Genomic DNA, 21,884 nt, shown 5'->3' on the forward strand with positions numbered 1-21,884 from the left:
ACTGAGAAGACCTTTAAATTAGGAGAGCAATGCATCTAGTAACAACAGTTACTAGTTACTAGTAACAGAAAAACAACCTCGAAACTAGAATTCTGATTAGCACAATGATAAACCGAGTCAAGAAAGACTCAGGAGAAAATGTGGTACTCGCCCCCTACCAAAGAAGGGGATGAGCTTAATAATGCAGAGGGAGACAGACATTTTTGGTTATGACCAATGTGGGAGCTTGATTTGTTAGCCTTGGCATTCGTAGTGGGAGATCCCATTAGTTAGCTGAGGTGGCATTGTCTGTGGGGAGGACCCTTAAGATTTCCTGGGAAAATCATGAGATAGGAGCATACAAGAACATTCTATAACTGTTTCTGCTTTGACCTATAATAGTTTGGTTGAGAGGAGACTTTTCCTGTTGACTGTATGGTCTTCAAAAGGGTCTGAAGTGGGAGTAGTCAGGTGGCACAGTGGATACTCAGGCCTGGAATGGGAAGTCTTGGTCTCAGATCACATCTGGTCTCAGACACTTCATAGCTATGTGATCCTGGGCAAGTCACTTCACTCGCATTGCAGCACCCTTTCCTCTCTTTTACCTTGGAACTAATATTTACTATTGATTCTAAGACAGATGGTAAGGGCTGAAAAAAGAGGGGCCTGAGGAAGTTCTGTTTGGGAGGATTTTGGTGACATTTGGGAATCTGAGGAAGTGATGGGACTCTTTCATTAACAGCTCTTCATGAGAGATCCATGCTATAAGGCAGTGATGGTGAAGCTTTTAGAGATGGAGTGCAGGGCCCTGCCTCCCCCCACCATGCCCTACCCCACCCCCCTTTACTACACACAGGGAAGGAAGGAAGCATTCCCATTGGGTTGCTGGGTGTAGGGGTGGATGAAGTGAGGAATGTCCTCAGGGAGTATATAGAGGGGGAGGGGAGTGACCAGAGTGCTCTGCTCCCCTCCAACTCTGCCACCTGTGAGCTAACCACCTTACCTGCTGTGTGTTTCCATTGGGCTGATGGGCAGAAATACAAGTGATATAAAAAAATGTCATCAGGCATGATGGAGAGAGGGAGAACAGCAGCTCCTTCAGAGTCCCTCTACCTTTTTAGTACGGAACTCTGAGTAAGGGGATGGTGACTGTGTGCCCACAGAGAGTGCTCTGTGTGCCATTTTTGGCACCTGTGCCAAAGGTTTGCCATCACTGTTATAGGGCCTCCCTCCCCCACCTCACTAAGCCATATGACCCCCAGGAGATAGATTCTGGTCCTTGGCCTTTTCATCAGTTCTTTTCCATTCTAGGTACAGGGAATAGAGTCTCTGATCTGGGCTGGGAGTGTGAGCCACACTATCTGAGAGTCCAGAAATCCAGGTTGGGCATATCAACTAGACTATTATTAATATCCAGAGGAATAAGGATGGCAGAGGAGAAGGAAGTGTGAGGGCCAGATTCAAAATGCATGTAAAAATAATTTAATTTCTTATTAAATCAAAATGAAATTTATTTTTAAAAGGAAAATGCAGCAGGCACTTGTGAACCACATAATCCAATTAAATCACTTTAATAAAGTTTAAAAACATATAATGATAGAATAAATGAATGAAGCATTTATTAAGCACTTTGTACATGCAGAGCACTGTGCTGAATACTACAGACCCAAATAGAAAAGCAAGACAGTCCTTGCTCTCCAGAAGCTCACATTCTAAAGGGGAAGCCTATACTTAGGGAAGGCTTCAGTTGGAGAGTCAGATGGAAAGGTCCCATGGTCCTCAGGGTGCAGCAGCAAAACAGATATGAACACATCTGTAATGTGGTTTCCACCAATAAGATCCTGTATGTTTCTGATGCTGAGGGCTTCAATGGAAAGGGTTTTCCTTTCTGATCTTCAGTAGCTGGGGCTGCCACACCTACATGAATATAATAAAAGGATATAAAACAGACCTTCTAAGTCAAGAAGCACAAAGACACATTTCAGATTCCCTTCCTGTCCCTAGTCTAATCATTTTATAATTCAAATCACCAGGCCAGTAAGCTAGTGTTAAGTCCAAGGATAGGGCAGAGGTCTATATAGGACTATATGTATAGGGGCTATAGCAGCAGCCATAGCCCTAGAAGTCTATCCAGCTCCCACATCTCCCCTTCCCTCGTGGCCCTTTTCACGTTACCTGCTCCATTTTGATGGCTGCCTAATTGGTCTCCTTGACTTCAAGTCTCTGTCTGTCTCTCTTCCTTCCCCCTCTTTCTCTTCCTCTCTTTCTCTTCCTCTCCATCTCTCTCTCTCTCTCTCTCTCTCTCTCTCTCTCTCTCTCTCTCTCTCTCTCTCTCTCACTCTCTCTCTCTCTCTCTCTCTCTCTCTCTCTCTCTCTCTCTCATCTCTTTCTCTCTCTCTCTTCCTCTCTCCCTGTCTGTCTCTGCCTCTCTCTGTCATGCCCTCCCAACACCATCCCATATCAATTCTAAGACAGAAGAGCAGCAAGGGCTGGGCAACCAGGCATAAGTGACTTGCCCAGAGTCACACAGCTAGGAAGAGTCTCTAAAGCCGAATTTGAACCCAGCTCCTCCAATCTCTGGGTCTGGGGTCCTATCCACTATGCTACCTAGCTGCTGTACATTATCTCCTCCAATCTCTGTTCCAGTCAAAGCTGCCAAAGTGATTTTACTAAAAGCCTGGCCATATCAACCTCATTTCTCAAGAAGCTCCAGGGCTTCCCCATTTCCTTCCCAGTCAAATTCAAAGCCCCCCACAACCTGGCCGCTTCCCACCTTTCCAGTCTTGTTCTACCCTGTTCTTTCGCCCACTCTGATACAGCTACAGCTTACTCACTGTTCCTTCCACACTCTGTCTCTAGTCTCCATGCCTTTGGCCTTTGCACCAGCTGTGCCCCATGCCTGTAATGCCCTTTGTCTTCATTTCTGCTTCTCAGTCTCCCTGGCTCAAATTCTGCCCACCACAGGAGCTTGGTTTGTCTGTCACTAGAGAGACGACCTTCCCTCTGCGATGTGAGCTCCTCAGTCTACGTTCTTCCTGGTTTAGGTCTCAATACTGTAGCAGTGGAGGTAGTTGTTCTTCAAATGTTTGGTGGAATTCCCTGTGGCTCCATCTGGCCCTTGTGGGGGGTCCTTTGATGGCTTATCCAATTTCTTTTTCTGTGGTGGCCTTGTTTAAGTCTTCCATTTCCTCTTCTGTTAAGCTGGCAGTTTATATTTGTGTAAGGATTCCTCTATTTCCCTTTCTTAGGTTGTCGGATTTATAGGGGCAGAGTTGGACGAAGTAACGTCCACTAATAGCTTCCACTTCCTTTCCGTTGAGATGGCTGCGTCCGCGAGCTCCTTGGGAGGTTCCTTGGCTCTCTAGCCCTTAGCCCAGTGACTGGCACATCACATAGCTCAATACCTACTTCTTGTCCATCCTTGCACGCCTAGTAAGAGTGAGAGGAGGGATTCAGAGCCAAGCGTGTCTCTTGAATCTTTCCATTGTGTTCCATTGCCTCTGACCCATGGAATGGCAGTCAGGAGGGACCCGGGTGGAAGCAGTGAGTCCGTCATCGCCAGAAGCATTTGAGTGGAAGCTGGATGCTCAGTTGCTGGGCTCGAGGAGGAGAAGCTGCTAAGTGACAGCAGCGATGACAGAAGGGCTGAAACCCTCAGGAAGGGTTGAAGAATCTTTCTCTTCTCTGCTGGCCCAGTGCTCCTAGAGGCATGAGAGAAGGCGTAGATAGGCCTGGAGAGCAAGGACCAGCATGCATCTGGGTCTGAAGCAAGATGCATTTGTTCATGCTACCTTATTCCCTCTACAGGCAGCCCGGCCTCAGGATTCTACCAATCCTTGCTGGGACTCTCAGGCCAGACTGTGATGATCACAAAAACATTCCCCTTGCAATCCACTACACTATAGTTTCGCTCAGAACCCTCAGGATTCCTTTTCAGGCTGCCCAGGAGCAGTTCCTGGGTACCGTCCCTCCTACTTAATCAGGGCAACCCTCTGCCTCTAGTCTCCTCTCTTTGTGTCCTCTGGAAACCCCTTTCTTTTGCCCTTACTTTAGTTCTGTGCTCTCTTCCCTGTTTATTTACGCTAGTGCCCATCTAGACCCCCTCCCATAAAGCATCAACTCCTTGAGCACAGGAACTGCCTTTTTTCCTTGTATCTTCAGGCCTTGCCATGTGGCAGGGGCCTCATAAATGTTTGTGACATTGAACTGAAACACGATATATTGCTAAAGAATTAGAAACAAAGCAGATGCCCATCAATCGGGGATTGGACAAAGAAATTGTGGTACATGAATGTAATGGAATATTATTGTACTGTAAGAAATGATGTGAGGAGCGGGGACAGCTAGGTGGCCCAGTGCATTGAGAGATGGGAGGTCTTGGGTTCAAATTTGGCCTCAGACACTTCCTAGCTGTGTAACCCTGGGCAAGTCACTTAACCCCCATTGCCTAGCCCTCACTGCTCTTGGAACTCATACACAGCATTGATTCTAAGTCAGAACGTAAGAGTTTAACAAGAAATGATGTGTGATGAATATAGAGAAGAATGGAGAAATCTCTTTGAACTGCTACAGAGGGAAGTAAACAGAGCCAAGCACACAAGATACAAGGTAACTCCAATGTAAATAGAAAGAACAACCACACAGCAAAAAATCAAAAATAAATGTAACAATCAATTATAAAGCCCAAGTAAGTCTTGAATAAGTCTTCTTATTTTTTAAACTCTTATCTTCTGACTTAGTATCAGTTCTAAGACAGGAGAGTGGCAAGGGCTAGGCAATTGGGGTTAAGAGACTTGACCAGGGTCACACAGTCAGGAAGTACCAAAGGTCAGATTTACTTCCAGGTCTGGTGCTCTATCCACTGTGCTACCAAGCTGCCCCAAATAAATCTTTTATTATGCAAAGATGGTCATAGCCCACCCTTTATAGAGGTGGGAAGTCCATAGGTGTTACACGGGGCCCATTTTCCAACCTTTTTCAGGGTATCAATCCATTATGCTGATTTTTTCCCCTCAAAAAGAAAATCCTATTTGTTATAGGAGATGGATGGATCTTTGAGAGGGGGTGACGGAGGGATACTTGGGATAATGATGATGTGAGAAACAAAAGGTATCAATAAAAATGCATTTTACATAAAGAATACAAAGATCTGGGTTCTTGATGGCACAATGGAGGTGGGGGGTGTTGGGGTGCAGAGCAGACTGGAGCTCAGCAGCTAGGAACTGTGAATCCCAGTGGAGGGAAGCAGGATGTGGCCATCTGTCCTTCCTAGGTTTTCAGAAGGACCAAGTGATCAGAAGAGGGGAGGTAGTGGCACTGGTCAGGGCAGATTAGAGTAGGGATGGCACTTGTGATTTCACTGATAGAAGAAACTCCCAGGTGAGGAAATTCTGCCTACAAAGCAGGTTGGCAAACTTTTTTGCAACTTACAGTCTTCGAGCATTTCCCAGGGCCCTGAGGGGGCAACTGACTGGCCCAAGGTCATACTGTCCAGAGTCTAGATTTGAATTCATGTCTTTTTGGCTCTGGGGCTGGCTTTCTAGCTACTAGATTATACTACCTCTCCTCTCATGAACAAGACCAGAGGGGAAGGTAGCCCTTGGCTCCATCAAATTAAAAAGGTTTTATACAAACAAAACCAATGCAACCAAAATTAGAAGGAAAGCAACAAACTGGGAGAACATTTTTGTGATAAAACTCTTTGGCAAAGGTTTACTTTCCCAAATATATAAGGAACTAAGTCAAATCTACAAAAAAATAAAGCCATTCCCCAATGGACAAATGGTCAAGGGATATGAATAGGCAGTTTTCACAAGATGAAATAAAAACTATCAATAAACACATGAAAAAGTGCTCTAAATCACTTCAGATTAGAGAAATGCAAATTAAAGCAACTCTGAGGTACCATGTCACACCTATCAGATTGGCCAATATGACAGCAAAGGAAAGCGATAAGTGTTGGAGGGCATGTGGCAAAATTGGGACACTAATGCACTACTGGTGGAGTTGTGAATTGATCCAACCATTTTGGAAGGCAATTTGGAACTATGCCCAAAGGGTGTTAAGAGACTGTCTGCCCTTTGATCCAGCCATACCACTGCTGGGTTTTTACCCCAAAGAGATAATAAGGAAAAAGACTTGTACAAGAATATTCATAGCTGAGCTCTTTGTGGTGGCAAAAAATTGGAAAATGAGGGGATGCCCTTCAGTTGGAGAATGGCTGAACAAATTGTGGTATATGCGGGTAATGAAATACTATTGTGCTGTAAGGAATGATGAATTGGAGGAATTCAGGAAGAGCTGGAAAGACCTCCAGGAATTGATGCAGAGTGACATAAGCAGAACCAGGAGAGCACTGTACACAGAGACGGATACACTGTGGCACAATTGAATGTAATGGACTTCTCTACTAGCAACAATGCAATGACCCAGGACAATTCTGAGGGACTTATGGGAAAGATGCTCTCCACATCCAGAGAAAGAACTGTGGGAGCAGAAATGCATTAGAAAAACATATGATCAACTAACTACGTAGTTCAATAGGGATGTGATCAGGGTTTTGATGTTAAAGAATGGCTTTTCTGCAAATAGTAATAACATGGAAATGGGTTTTGAACAATGATACATATATAACTCAGTGGAACTGCTTGTTGGCTTTGGGAAGGAGGAGGAAAAAGCAGAGGGGTGGGGATCTTGAATCATGTAATGATGGAAAAATATTCTAAATTAAAAAAAGGAAGTTAAGGGTTTAAAAAAATGTTTGTTGGTAACTTGAGTTGACTTTCCCTTCCTCCTGGGACTCCTCCAAAGGCTGGCTTCAATGCCACCTCTTCTAGGCAAGCTTCTTGCCCTGCTCCTCCCAGAATACCAAACCTGTTGGGGTTCAGGGAGACTTGATGGCCTTTACTGCCTTGCCAAGGCTGTGAGCCCTGTCTTGGCATCTGGCTGGCAATGTGAGCCTTGCTCTTGTGTAGCAGAAGGCAACATTCCTGGAATCAAATTGTGGAAAGGAAAAGGAGGAGGAGTTGGAGGTAAGGATGCCCTTGGAGACTGGAGAGGAGCAGAGGGCGGTTGAATGTGCTCTTAACTCAAATTCATTCTTTCCCCCTAAAGCGTCCCCCACCTCCTAACTTCTCTGGTATTGTTGAGGGCATTGCCATCTTCCCAGGTGCCCAGGTCTGCAGTTCTAGGGTCATCCTGGATCGTTCAGGGGCTCTCCCCCACTCCCCATACCCAATCTGTTGCTAAATCCTGTGAATCTTACCTTTGTGCCCTCTCTCCTATACCCCCCCCCCTTTTGCTCTGAGACTGCCGCCCCATAGGTGCAGGCCCTCGTCACCTCCTGCCTCAACTATGGCAAGAGCGGCTGCCCATGGGGCCGCCTGCCTCTCCCTGCTCCAATCCATCCTTCCTTTGGCTGTCAAATGGCACAGCGGGCCTCCTCCTCCTCCTAAATAAACTCGAGCAGCCCTCCAGCACCACCAGTATCAAATAGCAAATCCTCTGGCTTTTAAAGCTCTTCAAGGCTTCTTCCTTTCCAGTCTGCTTCCACCTTAATCCTCCCACCCACCTTCATGCTCCATGCTCCATTGACACTGGTCTCTTGATTGTTCCTCAAACCAGAAGCTGCATCTCCCAACTCCATGCATTTGCATTGGTTGTATCCCATGCCTGGAATGCTTTCCCTTCCTATTTCCACCTTCTAGGTTCTCTGACTTTCTTCAAGTCTCAGCTAAAATCCTGCTTTCTGCTCTCCTTTTAGAAGCCTTTTCTGGTCCACCCTCTTCCCCTCCATCTCCTACATAAGTACTACTCTTTAGGTATCTGCAGTTACCAGTCACAATGGATAGAACTCTGGGCCTAGAATTGGGAAGATCTGAGTTCAAATCTGGAATCATCTACTTACTAGCTAGGTGACCCTGGGTAAGTCTTTTGACCTCTGTTTGCCTCAATTTCCTCAGGTATAAAATGGGGGAAATAGTAGCCCCTACCTCCCAGCACTGTTGTACAAAGATCAAATGAGAGAAGAATTTGTTAAGTACTGAACACAGCGCCTCGTGCACAGTAATAGCGATGTAAAGATTTGGCAATATAATTTCGTTTCATGCATGTGATGACTACATATTATTACTACGTATGACAATAGCACACAAATAGTAATAGTTAGCGATGATTATTTTTTACGTGCAGTGGTTCATCCAATGTCTCCCCTTATTAGAATGGGAACTCCTGGAGGGCAGGGCTCGTTTGGGGCTTTTCTTTGTATCTTCAGAGTTCATTTTTTTATTTTTTAAACCCTGAGCTCCTATCTTAGATTCCCTACCAAGTATTAGTTCCAAGGCAGAAGGGCCAGGCAGTCGGGGTTGTGACTGACCCAGGGTGACACAGCTAGGAAATGTCTGAGGCCAGATTTGAATCCTGGTCCTCCCGACTCAGACCTGGTGCTCTATCCACGGAGCCGCCTGTCTGCCCTGTGTCAGTTCAGAGTTTAGTACACATAGTAGGCGCTCCCTGAGGATGACAAATCCAAAATCCCAGCACCCATTTCTATCAGGCTGTCTGTACTTTCCCCCTCCCCTTGCCCAGCCCGTTTTTCTTCCCGGACAGCTGACACCCTCATTGCAGACCTGAAGTCCGAGGTCAGCCGTGAAGGGGAGAGGGAGGATGGGAGCCTGATGGAGGTTCTGGGAAGTCGAGATGCCCTGTGGGCTTCTGGACAGAGGAATAAAAAGACAGCTGAACAGCAGGCATGGCCGGCTTCCCAGCCACTGTGGGGCAGCATGAATGTGTGGCAGGTCAGGCCTTCGGGGTCTGCTGGGCAGAGGGGCTGATGTCAGCTCCTGACCGTGACCTCACCCTTGGCCAGCCCTTGGGAAGCGTCACAGATGTGGCGATGAGGAGGGCATCCCAGGGCAGCCTTCAGTCATCTCCTTCCCAAGCCCCCAGAGGACCAGGAGGATGAGAGAGATTCAGCTGCTGCAGTCCCGGAACCCCAGGATACCTAGCTCCCAGGTACCCTTCCCAGAGGCTGGAAAGGCCCTACCAGAGAGAAGAGAGAAAGGTTTCAGTTGCTGGGAAGGCCCGGGGAGTTAAAGAAGCTGGGAGCAGAGGCTCGGCTCCAAATAACAGAAGCCCCTGAGAGCAGACCCTGGAAGGGACCTTCAGGAGTGTCCGGTCCAGTCCTGCCTTCCTCCAGGTGAGGACACAGAGGAGAGAAAGGGACTGGGCCCATCCTGAGGCCCCGGGGGGAGTGTCTGGTCCAGGACTTGAACCTTGATTCTTCCAATGGAATCCCTCAACATGACAGCCCTGCAAATAGTTGCCCAGAGCCAAGCTCTCTCCCCAAGTCCTTCAATGACTTCTTGTATGAAAAAGATTCTAGACCTTCTCCAGCCTGGTGACCCTCTCCTAGGCTCTGCAGCTCACAGGAGTCCCTCTTGCCCTGTGGGGCCCAGAGGCGAGACAAGCACTCGGGATTTCATGGGGAGGTTCTCAACCAGACACAGGTTTGGTTGATTGGAGGCTTCTGGGGTCCCTTCTAGCTCTGGCCGTCGATGACTCTGAGTTAAGTGGGGGGAGGGAGACAGCAGAATGGAGCTGGGCTGGGAGAGGTGGGCCAAGGGAAGAGAGGTCTGGGGAGGGGGGCGCCTCAGGAACTGGCCTGGCCGCTCCCTCTTGGCCCCCAGGGAGCCGCTCTCTTTCTTCATCATCTCCAGTGGTCTAGAGAGGCTGGTTCCCCGCAGGAATGGGGATGGGCATCTCAGTCACTGGCATGAGCCGGATCAAGCGCCCGTCCATCCCACGAGTATGTGTGGGCACTTTCTGGCCCAGCGGTCAGCGTACAAAAGACACCAGGCTACAGCAGCAACATTGGTTCATTGTGGGGCACCGTTCTCTGACCCTTTCCAGGTTACAAAGTGAGACTGCTTCCCGGCAGCCGCGGAGGCACTACGGACTCCCAGTTTTACAGAGGAGAAAACTGGCTCAGAGAGCAGGGGGGCTTGCCTGGGGCACGTGGCTAGCAGGGGGAGGGCACTTGGCTCCCAACTCTGGGTCCTTTGCTGCTCCCTGCTCCCCCCTCCCCCTCGGCTGTGGCTGGCACTCAACTACAGGAGTGAGGAGGCCCCAGGAGTCCGAGTGTGGAAGCCAGACCAGCTCTGGGCTCCAGGCCCTGCCCAGCGCCCAGTGCAAGTTCTCTCAGGCCTCTCCTGTGCCACTGAGCCTCCGAGCTCTGCTGGGCCTCCCTGAGGCAGCAGCCCTTCCTCCTCTGGCCTTGGGACATAAATAAATAACTTATGTAATAAATAGCTGCCCCAAGTGCCAGGAGGCTGCTCCAGGGCTCGGCTGAGCTCCTTGGGTACGGCCCAGGGGGACAAGGACTGCCTAACCCTGCTCACTGGCTCTGGGGCTTGGCCCCCAGCAGCTGTCCCTCTCCTCTGCTCCGGGCCGCGGGCCTTTGGGGGGCTTCTCCCTTGGCTGCTCTGCCCGGTGGGCAGGCGGGGAGGTAGGCGGCTGCCGATGGCTTTGGGCTCCAAGAGAGGGGCCGCCGGCCCTCAGCCTAGGCAACCGCAGGCAGCCGCAGAGAGACTGTCCACCGTCCTCCAGGTGTTGCTGACGTCCATGAAGGAGACGGCTTTGTAGGCTGTGGGCCGGCAGCAGGGGTGGCTGAGCACCCGGACGGAGCCTCCCCCGGGCGGGGCAGGGAGGCGCAGCCGGCCGGAGCGCAGCAGGTGGGCCAAGCTTATGTCGTGGTTGGATCGGACCTTGGGGCAGGCCCCGCTGCAGTACTGGAACCGGATCAGCTCATCAGAGTCATGGCCCAGGCCCAGCTCATGCACCTTTACCAGCTCTGTGTGCAGGTGGCACTCTTGGGCTCTCCTCCGGCCCTGGCTCCGACTCCGGCTTTGGCCTTTTCTACGCTGGCCTGCCCTGCCCTGGGCACGGGCCTTTAGCAGGGGTAACAGCATTGGCTCTGGCACGCGTTCTCTCAGCAGCTGGGGGGAGCCAGGGGTTGCCTCTGAAAGGGAAGGAAAGAGTACATAGTGGATAGAAAGCCAGGCCTAGAGACAGGAGGTCCTGGGTTCAAATCCGGCCTCATACTTCCTAGCTGTGTGACCCTGGGCAAGTCACTGACCTCCCATTGCCTGGTCTTTAGCACTCCCAATTTTAGGACAGAAGGGAAGGGTTTTAAAAAAAGAGTACTTGGTGGGAGCCTACACCAGACTCCCCTCCCCTCCCCCAGCTTCCTTCTCTTCTGGCCCCCAGCAACCGGCAAAGGAATCTGGTAAGTCCGGGCATCCCCTCCCTCTGTCAGTCACTCACCAGGCAAGACCCGGCCATCAGGGCTGAGGGCTCCAGCGAGGGGCACCCTGGGGCCAGGGCTGCACAGGGCCGGGCACAGCATCAGCATTAGCACGAGAAGGGCCCCGAGGGCTGGGGTCTGATACAGGGGCTCCGGCTGGAGGGGAAAAGGGGATGTCGGGGCATGGGCGGGATTGGGAGCAGAGCCCGCACCCGGAGACTTTAAGAAGGGGGCAGAGTCATAGCTAGGACTCCTTCCCATCCTCGGAAGCCCCGCCCCCACGCAGGCATTTCCCTCCCTCCCCCTTTGCCCCGCCCATCTCCTGCCTTCTGGCCCCTCCCTCCCAGGATGGCCCCTCCTTCATCTCCAGATTGGCTCCTCCCCCGGCCCACCGCAGACGGAGGTTAAACGCAGAGTAAGGAGTGGGGTTGGCCAGTGGGCTGAAGAGACGCGAGACGGTGACTGAGTGTCTGGAGCCTCGGGCCTTAGCCCACCCACCGCTCTCGTCTCCCTGGTATCCCCCTCAAGGGCCTTCCTCCCGTTCTCCCCATCGCGAGCCCTTGGCCTCCTCCCTCAATTGCAATCAAACATTTTAAAAGAATTTCTCCAGTCCCAGGCTCAGGGATACCGACACCAACCTCCTGCGGGTGAGACAGAGAGGGACTCTCAGAGAGACGGCGCCGGGGTGCGGAGGGACACCATCGGGGCGCGGGGTGTGCACAGCCCATGCAAAGCCACAGTCAGGGGATGGAGTGTGTGAGTGACACGGTCAGATTTAGGAAGTTAAAGTGAGAAGCCCCACAAGGACCCTCCCTTCCCCTGTCCCACGCTGGGCACTCCCAGCCCAAGCTTTTCTCAGTCCCTCGCTGGAGCTCGGAATTCTCCTCCTTTGGGCCCCTCCCCACCCCTGCGGAGCTCTCCCCCAAGTCAAGCATCCCTTCATTCCCTGAGCGCTTTCACTGAGCCCTTCAGTCCCCCTCATTCTCCCCTTCCTCTCTTCTGGAAGTCGCCCAGCCTTCACCAGCGTCCTGTTGTCAATCGAATACTGTCAGCGATGCTCATTTTAGCCCGTCCTTTACTCTCTTCAGCCTCTGCCTCTAGCCTCCAAAAGGCCTTTTCTCCCAACCTCAGTTTCCCCTTGCCAAAACGAGATGGGGGAGGGGGAGGGGCTTGGATCCACTCACCAATCTGTTGGGAAGGTCTCTGGGGGTCCAGGGGAGGGGCTTTCTTCTCCACAACATCTCGGTCCTCAGGAGGCTGCTGGTTTCTGAGCCCCTCCTTTTCTGCCCCTTCCTCTGGCTGCCAGCACCCCCAACCAAAGGGAAAAGCACCAGATGGGAAAAGATCCCTGAAAGGAGAAGCAGGAGATCTGCAGCCCCGCTTCCTAATTTGCTTAGACTCGGAGGGAACTTTGGTAGTTTGCTTACACACCCTCCTCCCGGGTGCTTGAAGCATCTGGGTGATATAATATACAGAATTCTGGAACTGGGTCAAGAAAATTTGAGTTCAAATCTAGATTCAGATATTTACCAGCCTTTGTCTTCCTCAGTTTCCTCATCCGTAAAATGGAGATAATAATAGTACCCTAATCTATCTAGGGTTACTGTGAGGATAAAATGAGATCATGTTTGTAAAGCACTTTGCCAACCTTAAAGCGCTATTGGTGTTATTATTTCTGTTTCCTCCTCTGTAAAAAGAGGAAGATGTAAACAGAAGATTTCTAAAGGTTCTTCCAGACCTCACATTCTATGGCTCCAATGGGCCTGGGTCTAGAAGGCTGTGACCAGCCTGCTCTCCCATTTGTTTTCCTGCTCTATTCTCTCCTGTCTTTGCTGCCTTTATTCTTCTCTTTCCGGATCCTCAAGTGAATTTGTGCCTTAGCTGTGGTACTTAGAGAAAGGCCAGTTGTCCCTCTCTCTGTGCCTCAACTTCTTCCTGTCTGATTTGTGGGTAATAATATGGGTGCTGTTCTTTCTCAGGGGTGGGGAGCTAAAGGGAAGTGCTTTGTGGTTATAGAGAGCTAAATGGGAATTTTCTGTACCTGCCTTGGGAAGAAGGCAGGACACAGACGAGCATTTCCATGCCAGGGGAGTAAACGGAGGCACAAATTAATAAAGGACCCCATCCTCAGTTACATAGGTAGGTAGAATCAGACAAAGACTATGTGCCCTCCCCTGGCCACTTCCCTGAAGCTCCTGGCCCTCTGTTTCCACATTTGACCTGTGTTCAAGGGCAGCCTTGTAGAGAAATGCTGTGTGTGTGTAGGGGGAGGGTGTTTACACTGTCATTTGAGCTGTGAATGGCAGGTCGTACTAACTGACCTAGGCCAGAGTCTAAGCTTGGGCAACCACTGACACATTCTGTGCCTCAGTCTCCCCACCATGTCCCCACCCTCCCCCCCACCTGGTAAAGGCTGATAAGAAAGTGGCTTTTCCTGCCCTGGGAGAGGCCCTGCTGTAGCTTTGAGTGGCCACCAGGTGACAGCCTCTGCCTGATGGTGAGGGTGGTCAGCCACTTCGGCCTGGTCCCTTCAGCAGCTTCCACCTGTTGTTAGGCCAGGGGCTCCAGGCAGCAGTGGCCCTCCCCGTCCCTTTGTAGTCCCTGCCCTCCAGGAGGGCCCCAGGCTTTCCTCTCTGCCCAGTCCTGTGAGATGGGGTGAGACAAAGTAGCCCCTGGACGCAAGATGGGCTAGGGCCCACCATCGGCTGACTTCCATCCATATAGCTCACAAAGATGTCCCAGCGTCCTCCTGCCCGCCCTGGAATTCTGGGCCATCCCCTGAAGCTCGGGGTCCAGAGCAAGCCTGTTTCCTGGCCAGCCCCTAGTCTCTAGCCCTGGGCCCTCAGGTCTGACCCCGCTCATCCCAGCTCTGATGGGGGCTGCTCTCCTTGGGCGCTCTGGCCTGCTCTGACCTTCTCAGTGACACTCCCAGCCAAACCAATCTGCTCTTCCCTTCACATTCCTGCTTTGAGACAGGAGAGGCACAGGCTGGAGCTCTTGTGAATGATGTTGGAACTGCCCCCCCCAGGCCCAACTTGGGGGGAACATGTGGGCGGCCCCTGACTGGGGAAATCCAAAGGGCCCCCACTGGAGGAAGGCAGGGTCCCACTTTCCAGTCCCTTTTTGGGCTGCTGTGACTTTCGTTGCTTAGCCAGGATGGGGAGTGGGTCTTCTGGGGCCCAACCAGCCGAGGAGATAGTCACTCTTGGGGTGTGTGGCAGTGAGTCTGGGTTGGCCTGGTGGTTATCCAGGTCCCTTCCAACTTGGAGCTTTGGTGATCCCCTAAACCCTCTGCTTAGGCCTGGCTGCTCTGTTCCCTCCCTCTCGCTGGATGCTCTCCTCTTGGTCTTCCTGAGTCTTCACCCCTTATCCCTCCTCCAGAGAGCCTTCGGAGATGGCCAGGCCCCCATTAAGCTTCTCTGCCTTGCCTCACTCCCCAGTCCCTGTAGCACCTGCTGCTGCCTGATCTCCTGGAAGCAGCTAATGCCTTCCTGGCACCAAGTTCAGCTCCTGCCTCTACTAATTCTCTCCCTGGAACTCCCTTGTTGGGGACCTCGGAGGGAAGGGGCTAGGCCTCTTCTGCCCCCTTCAGCCCTTCCCCCTGCAGGGCTTTCCCTGGGGGAAGCATCCCTTCCTGGCCCTTTCCCCTCCAAGCTGGGCCTGCTCTGGAAGATGCTTAAGCCCCCCACTCCGGGACTGCTTCCCAAAGAGCAAGCATATTCCCACAGTGCTCTGCTTGCCAGGCCCTCCCAGCCCTGCCTTGCTTTGCCTTGCCTTGCCTTGCCTTGCCTTGCCTTGCCTTGCCCTGGGTGGGGTGGGCAAGAGGTTCAAGGGGGCCAGTGTCTCCCTGCGAACCCTCATGCCCTGCCATTCCCCGTTCGCCAGGGGGGCCGGTCTCTCCTCCCACCCGGGCCGCTCCTGGCCTCTTCAGACAGCCCTCCCCCGAGGCGCAAGGACTTCCCCACCGGGACGCAGGTACTTACCTCCTCCTTCTGGGCAGCGGTGGCGGCGTCCTGGGCCCCCGTCTCTGGGGGCGCCCCGCTAGGAGCCAGGGCTCGGCCGGCCCATGCCAGGGCTCAGCACCTGGGTTTCTGCCCGCCTGCCAGCCGCAGCTCTGGCCCAAGTCCGACTGGGCTCCCTGAGGCCGCGACGGGAACTCGAGTTACTAGTGCCTGCGCGGGGCGGCCAGGGGGCTGGGGCGCTCGGGGGGCGGGCTCACCGGCAGTCCGGGCGGGGCGGGGCGGGGCGGGGAGGGCCGGGCGCCCAAGGAAGGGGGCGTGGGGGAAGGCGGTGGCAACGGCGGCCGCAGGCATTAGGGTCTGCTGGGGACCACAGAGGGCGGGAGGAGCAGGACGGCTAGGGAGGCGACGGCTGGACAGCCAAGCAGGCAGCTGGGCGGGAACCCCGGGGATCGGAAGGGAGGGAAGAGGAGGGGGTCCGTCCGCTAAGCCTCGGGGAGCCGCTGGGGCAGAGGGCACGGACTGCACGGCCCGCCGACGGACTGGACGGCCCTGAGAACCGGCCAAGAGGAGGGCGGGCCCGAGCCCAGAGCCCTGGGCAGGGGACCCAGGCCCCAATACCCGGGGGGGGGGCACGGCGGGACTCACCGGTCAGCGTGTGGAGGTGGGCAAAGGGCGACCCAGCGGCCGGAAGACTGAGGGTCTCGGAGGGAGGGAGCATAGGCTGGCCGGGACTGTGGGCTCTGGGGCCCCATCTGGGGGGCCGAGGCCGGCTCCATCCCTCTTCATTCAGCTCCTGGCCCCCGCAGCCACAGCCGTCTGGTGTCAGGTTCCAGCTCTGGAGTCACCTGATCCCGATCCCTGGGCAGGGCAGGGCAGGGCTGGGCAGGGGCGGGGGCGGAACGCGGGGCCCCTAGTCCCGTCAGGTCCCTAGAGTCCTGTCATCTCCCGCCTCTTCCCCTGGGCTGCTCACCTGCTAGCTCCTCCTGGGACAGGCCCCTTCCGGCCCCAAGCACCACCGAGGGGCCTCCGGGCACCTGGGACAGCGCCCCGGGGAATGGAGAAGGGAGAGAGGGCCTAGGACTCAGCCCAGAAAGGTAGGCGGGCTGAGGAGATTCCCGGAGACCAGACCTGTGGAGATGGGGAAGAGGGAGGACGGGGCCAGCAGGGACCGAGGGCCCAGGAGGGGTGTGCAGGGGGAGACAGATGGCAGGGAGGGGAAGTGAGGAGGCCAGATCCCGGGAAGAAGAGTGGGGGCTTTACAGAAGAGGGAGCAAACTGGTTGGGTCTTAGGCGGATTCATAGTGTGTCTCGGGTAGAGCCAGCCTATTTGTCTCTCTGAGGCTGAGGCCCTACCCTTGGCCCCAGGAGTGGGGAGGGCACAAAGAATGAGGAGTCCCTGACTCACCCTCATACCAACTCTGTGGGGCTCCTTGGGCTGGGCTGGGATGTCAGGGCCCTGGGAGTCTGGAGCCCCCACCTGTCCGCTCTACACTGAGTTCCTGCTCCCTCAGAGAAGCCTGGCTGGAGGGTGAAGTATTCTATACTGGGGCACAGGGTGGGGAAGGGTCTAGCCTAGCCAAGGATCACACCAACCCCCCAACGCTCTGGGCACCTTGGACTGGAATGGGAGGGTGGTGGGTATGCCCTTCCCCAGCCACAGATTCCCACAAGCCCAGAGCTCCTTGGGTCTGGAGGGAAATTGTCAGCTAGAGCTCATCTGGCCTCCCCTGGAAGAACCTCAGGAATGGTGCTCCAGGAGCTCACTACCAATAAGCCACATGAGTGGACATCTCTGATTCCTGGGAAGCTTCTTACATCAGAGCCCAATTCAGTCAACCAGAACAAGACCAGTTATAGGAAGGCATGGGTCCCCCCTGAGTTTTTTCGAGGCCAAATATCCCCAGTTACTTAAGACTTGGAGCATTTAAAAGGCAGGATTCTGAGCCTAACCCTCATCTTGGCTTGTCTCTTGCTCCAGCGTGGGCCCCAGAAATGAACACAGCACATGGCCAGATGTTCTCAGACCAGGGCAGAGGCCAGCTCACTGTGCCTTTGTCACTAGCTGTTTGGCAGCCCATGTTGGTTCACGTGAAGTCTTCTTCCAGATCCTTTTCAGAGAAACCATTCTCCATGAACTTCCCTTCTCAGTATTGTACTATGCAATTAACATTTTGAACCCAGGTATAAAACTTTACATTTAGTCTTCTAGAAATTCATACCATTGATGTGTTTGCTATTGTTTCCAGCTTTAAGCTATTTGCTTCTTTGATCATTGGACCATCTCTGCCTTCATCCAAGCAACTGATAAAAATTACTGAACAGGGGGTAGCTAGGTAGGACAGTGGATAGAGCACCAGACCAGCAGTTGGGAGGGTCTGGGTTAAAACCTTACCCCAGACACTTCCTAGTTGAGTAATCCTGGGCAAGTCATTTAGCCTTAGTTGTCTAGCCCTTGCTGCTCTTCTGTCTTAGAACTGATACCAAGGGGCCAGCTCAGTGGATTGAGAACCAGGCCTAGAAATGGGAAGTCCTAGCTGTGTGACCCGAGGCAAATCACTTAATCTTACTGTTCTTCTGCCTTAGAACCAATATACATTATTGATACTAAGAAGGTAAAGTTTTTTTTTTTTAATGATTGAAGAGCCAGTTAATAAAACCACATCATTTAAATGCCAACATGATGCCAGACACCATGCTAAGTGGTGGCCACTGGTGCCCTGCTAGGTGTACCAGTAGAGGCTGGCACTAAGACTCAATTTGTAGAAACCACCTTTTCCATTGTGCTCGACCAGTGGCCATCCAGAACACAAAGATTCCTGTGAAAGCTGTGATGAGGAACTCATAGAGCCATGAATGTCAGAAGCAAGCCTGGAGAGCTTCCAAAGTTAGGTTCCTTGCACTGAGCTGCAATCAATCCTTTGGCCTCTTCCTGCCCCATCCCCCTCTGTTGTTCATGGTCCTGTATTCTGGGACAGAGCAGAGCAAGCCTCCTCCTTTTCCCCCACCACAATCCTTAAAGAAATAAAAAAAAAATTTTGTTTGCTTGTTTATTTTTAAAAAATTAATTAATTAATTTAGAATATTTTTCCATGGTTCCATGATTCATGTTCTTTCCCTCTCCTCTGCCCCTCTGTCATGCAATTCCTCTGGGTTTTACATGTGTCATTGATCAAGATCTATTTCCATATTATTGATATTTGCACTAGAGTAATTGTCTAGAGTCCACATCCCCAATTATATCCCCATCAAACCATGTGATCAAGCAGCTGTTTTTCTTCTGCATTTCTGCTCCCACAGTTCTTTCTCTGGATGTGGATAGTCCTTAAAGAATTTAAAAGACATCCCTGCTGCCTGGCCAGCCCGATTCCCTCGGTTTCCCTCTGACAGGCTAAACATTCCCTCTTCCTATGACCAGTGCATACACATATGGATGGTTGGACGATTGTGTGCATACATGCATGTGTATATGCTTACAAGAATATAGACACCTCTATCTCTGGATATATACATGTATGTCATACATGTGTGTTTGTACACATAGGTATGTGTGTGCACATCTACATACAAATATCTAGATTTCTCTGCATGGGTTTTCGTATCCTTCCCTGAACTGGTCTTTCCATTTTGGAGGAAGATATTCTGAAAGAGAAACAAGGAGGTGGGGTATTCCTGGCATGAAAATGATGGGAGATGGGCTGCCAAGTTTGGGGAGTAGTTAGTAGAACAGTTTGGATGAAAAGTAGAATGTATGAAGGGGTGTATTCTACAAAAAGCTTGGAGATCCTTTGTGAAGAGCCTTGAATGCCAACAGAGGAGTTCATTTGTTAGGGAGAAGCAGGGCATAGGAGCTAAAAAGCCAAGGTTGGGCTCAGTTTCTACTCCTAATTTTAACTATGGTTAAATCACTTAATCTTCCTGAGGTTCAGTTTTCTCATCTGTAAAATGGGGATAATAATGGCAGTGGTTCGTGCTTCACTAGGCTGTCATAGAGATGGAATGAGATTATGTCTGTAAAGCACTTTGCAAAGCTGAGAGAGCTGGCCGTTATTCTGATCCTGGAGACAGCAGGGAGTGAGCCACTAAAAGCTTTGGAGCTGGAGAGACACATTCAATAGGCCTGTGATTCAGGAGATCATTTTGGCAGCTCTGGAGGGGGGAGAAGAGATTTGAGCTGGGACCTGACAGTGATGCAGGAGACAGCCTGAGCTAGGTTAGTGACCAGGAGAGAGGAGAGAAGGCTCTGAGAGATACAATGGAGGGTGAATTGGTGAAGCTTGAATATGGGGGGATGAGAGAGGAGAAAAGTCCCAGAGAAGGCCCTTCCTGACGTCCCTTCTGCCTCCTTCATGACCATTTCCTCCTCCTTACTAATATTTACCCCTCACCCACTGCATGAAATGACCTTGCATTTCTTCTATGTGTTTGGGGACACTGTTTCATTGGCTGGTCCATTGACAACTCTTTGAGGGTGCTCCTGCCTCGGGAAGTCCAGGACGTGGCACAGAACAGAGCTATGTTGATGGACTGATGCATGGGGTCTTCCCCCAAGAAGGGGCAGGGGAGGATGATAAGCTCAGTATGGTCCTGCTGAGTTTGAGGGACCCAAGGGACATCCCACTGATGGGATCAGCAGCAAGCAGGTAGAGACAGTGGACCGGAGCTCAGGAAAGAGAGCCTTGGCATGGGGAAGGGACTGATCTGCACATTCTGGAGGTCTGTGCTGGACTTTGTCCTTGGTGAAAGAAGCAGTAAGAAAATAGGCATTTTACAGGGATGCTGAAGAGGGAGTTTTTCATCACATCTGACTCTCTGTGACCATATTTACGGTTTTCTTGGCAAAGACACCAGAGGGGTTTGCCATTTCCTTCTTCAGTTCATTTTACAGATGAGGAAACAGGCAAACAGGGTGAAGGGACTTGTCCAGGGTCATCCAGCAAGGATGTGTCTGAAACCAAGTTTGAACTCAGGAAGATGAGTCTTCCTGACTCCAGGACTGGTGCTCTATCCTCTGCACCATCTACCCCCAATCTATATAAATATTACCTATTATTGTCTTTATTATTGTTGTTGTTATTGTTATTGCTTCCCTGACTCCACCCTCCTTCTTATTCTCCCTCTCCCTTCTGGGGATACATGGCCTGAACTTCCATGGCTCCTGGGGCTGCTTGGGTGGGCACTGTCTCCATGAATTGGGTTCTGTGACTGTTGTCTGAGAATCTGTCTGTTACTGAGATGCCATAATCCTGAGACAGGATCCAGGAAGAGGGCATAAGTGATTAAGGCTCAGAGCGCTAAAGCTCTTGAAGTCTTCCCAAGTGCTTGGGGATCAAGGATATTGACCTTAAAAGGGAAGGCTGAATAAGAGCTTTGACTTGGGCTATTACTTACCTTTGGGGGTACAGCTGAAGCAGAACTGGGATAGTGCCAGAGCTGAGGAGAGAAGGGGGAGCCAGAAAGCAGGATGTATATATATAGATATAGATATAGTGGGGAGGCAGGAATCCATCTATGGCCTGCCATCCTGGGGGTGCCAGCACCCCATGAGGGACAAATGTGATGACCCAGACCCCAAAGATCTAGGTTTGGGATGGCCTCAGGCTAATTGTCATCTCTCTGGTATCCATAAAATGAAAAAGTTGGACTTAATGGGCTCCAACTTTAAATCTATGATTTGACCACCCAGGTAGGTGGGAGCTGTAGCCAACAAGGAGAGGTCATTCCAGTGCTAATGTGTGGACATCACTGGCCCTGGTCTAGGCTCTAGGACCAGGCCTCCTCACAACATGACTCTCCCCATTGTAATTGCCACCACATGGGCTACCCTAGGAAAAGGAGGGTTGCACAGCTGTCACCAATCAGTCAGTCAACCAACAATTGCCTGGCACTCAGGAAGCATTTCGTAGATGTCTGCTGATTGATTGTCAACTATGCCAGTCAGTCAACAAGTATTTATTGTTTTTTTTTCAAATTAAGTTTTTTTTCAATCAGCAAAAATCCACCTTCTCTCCCTCCTACTTCACCCCACCTCCCAACTGAGAAAGAAAAACAATCCTCTGTTACAAACATGTAGAGTCAAGCAAAAAAAACCAATCCCCATTAGCTATGGCTAAAAAAATATATGTCTAATTCTGCATTCTGCTTCCCCAACCACCCTATCAGCAGATGGGCAGAAGGTTTCACCAGGAGGCCTCCACAATCAAGGCTGGTCATTAAGCTGATCCCACATCTTTCAAAGTTGTTTGTTTTTACAACATTTTTGTCATCATGTAAATTATTCTCTTGGTTCTCTTCATTCTATATCAGTTCATACATTTTCCCAGCTTTCTCTAAAACTACTCCCTTCATCATTAAAGAAAAAAATACAACTCTTTCCTTTCATCCACAAATACCACTACTAGGTCTGTATCCCAAAGAGATCTAAAAAGAGGGAGGGGGAAAGAGACCTCCTTGTACAAAGATATCTCTAGCAGCTCTTTTTGTGGTGCCAAAGGATTAGAAACTAAAGGGATGTCCCTCAGTTGGAGAATGGCTGAACAAATTGTGGTATATGATGGTGATGGAATACTGTTGTGCTATAAGGAATGATGAATCGATTAACTTCTTATGGAAAGACCTCCATGAACTGATGCAGGGTGAAATAA

General features: G+C 51.3%; 1 protein-coding gene across 4 annotated transcripts; it reads right to left on the minus strand.

The window, feature by feature from the left end:
• Nucleotides 1-6,082: 6,082 nt before the first annotated feature.
• ARTN (artemin) lies at nt 6,083-16,100 on the minus strand. 4 transcript variants are annotated; one of them, XM_056815267.1, is made up of 4 exons: nt 15,889-16,100; nt 15,265-15,419; nt 11,302-12,629; nt 6,083-10,996 (listed from the first exon to the last, which is right to left on the minus strand). In XM_056815267.1, the coding sequence occupies exons 3-4, from the start codon at nt 11,540-11,542 to the stop codon at nt 10,533-10,535; spliced, it is 705 nt and encodes a 234-aa protein (XP_056671245.1). In that variant the 5' UTR covers nt 11,543-12,629; nt 15,265-15,419; nt 15,889-16,100; the 3' UTR covers nt 6,083-10,532. The 4 variants fall into 4 exon arrangements, with proteins under 4 accessions (XP_056671245.1, XP_056671246.1, XP_056671244.1 ...); XM_056815268.1 differs by lacking the exon at nt 15,889-16,100 and having other exon boundaries at nt 11,302-11,437; nt 11,920-12,629; nt 15,265-15,492; XM_056815269.1 differs by lacking the exon at nt 15,889-16,100 and having other exon boundaries at nt 6,087-10,996; nt 11,302-11,437; nt 12,466-12,629; nt 15,265-15,487.
• Between the last annotated feature and the right edge of the window lie 5,784 nt (nt 16,101-21,884).

Source organism: Monodelphis domestica, chromosome 2 (genome assembly GCF_027887165.1).
Source record: "Monodelphis domestica isolate mMonDom1 chromosome 2, mMonDom1.pri, whole genome shotgun sequence".
Classification (NCBI taxonomy): Eukaryota; Metazoa; Chordata; class Mammalia; order Didelphimorphia; family Didelphidae; genus Monodelphis; species Monodelphis domestica.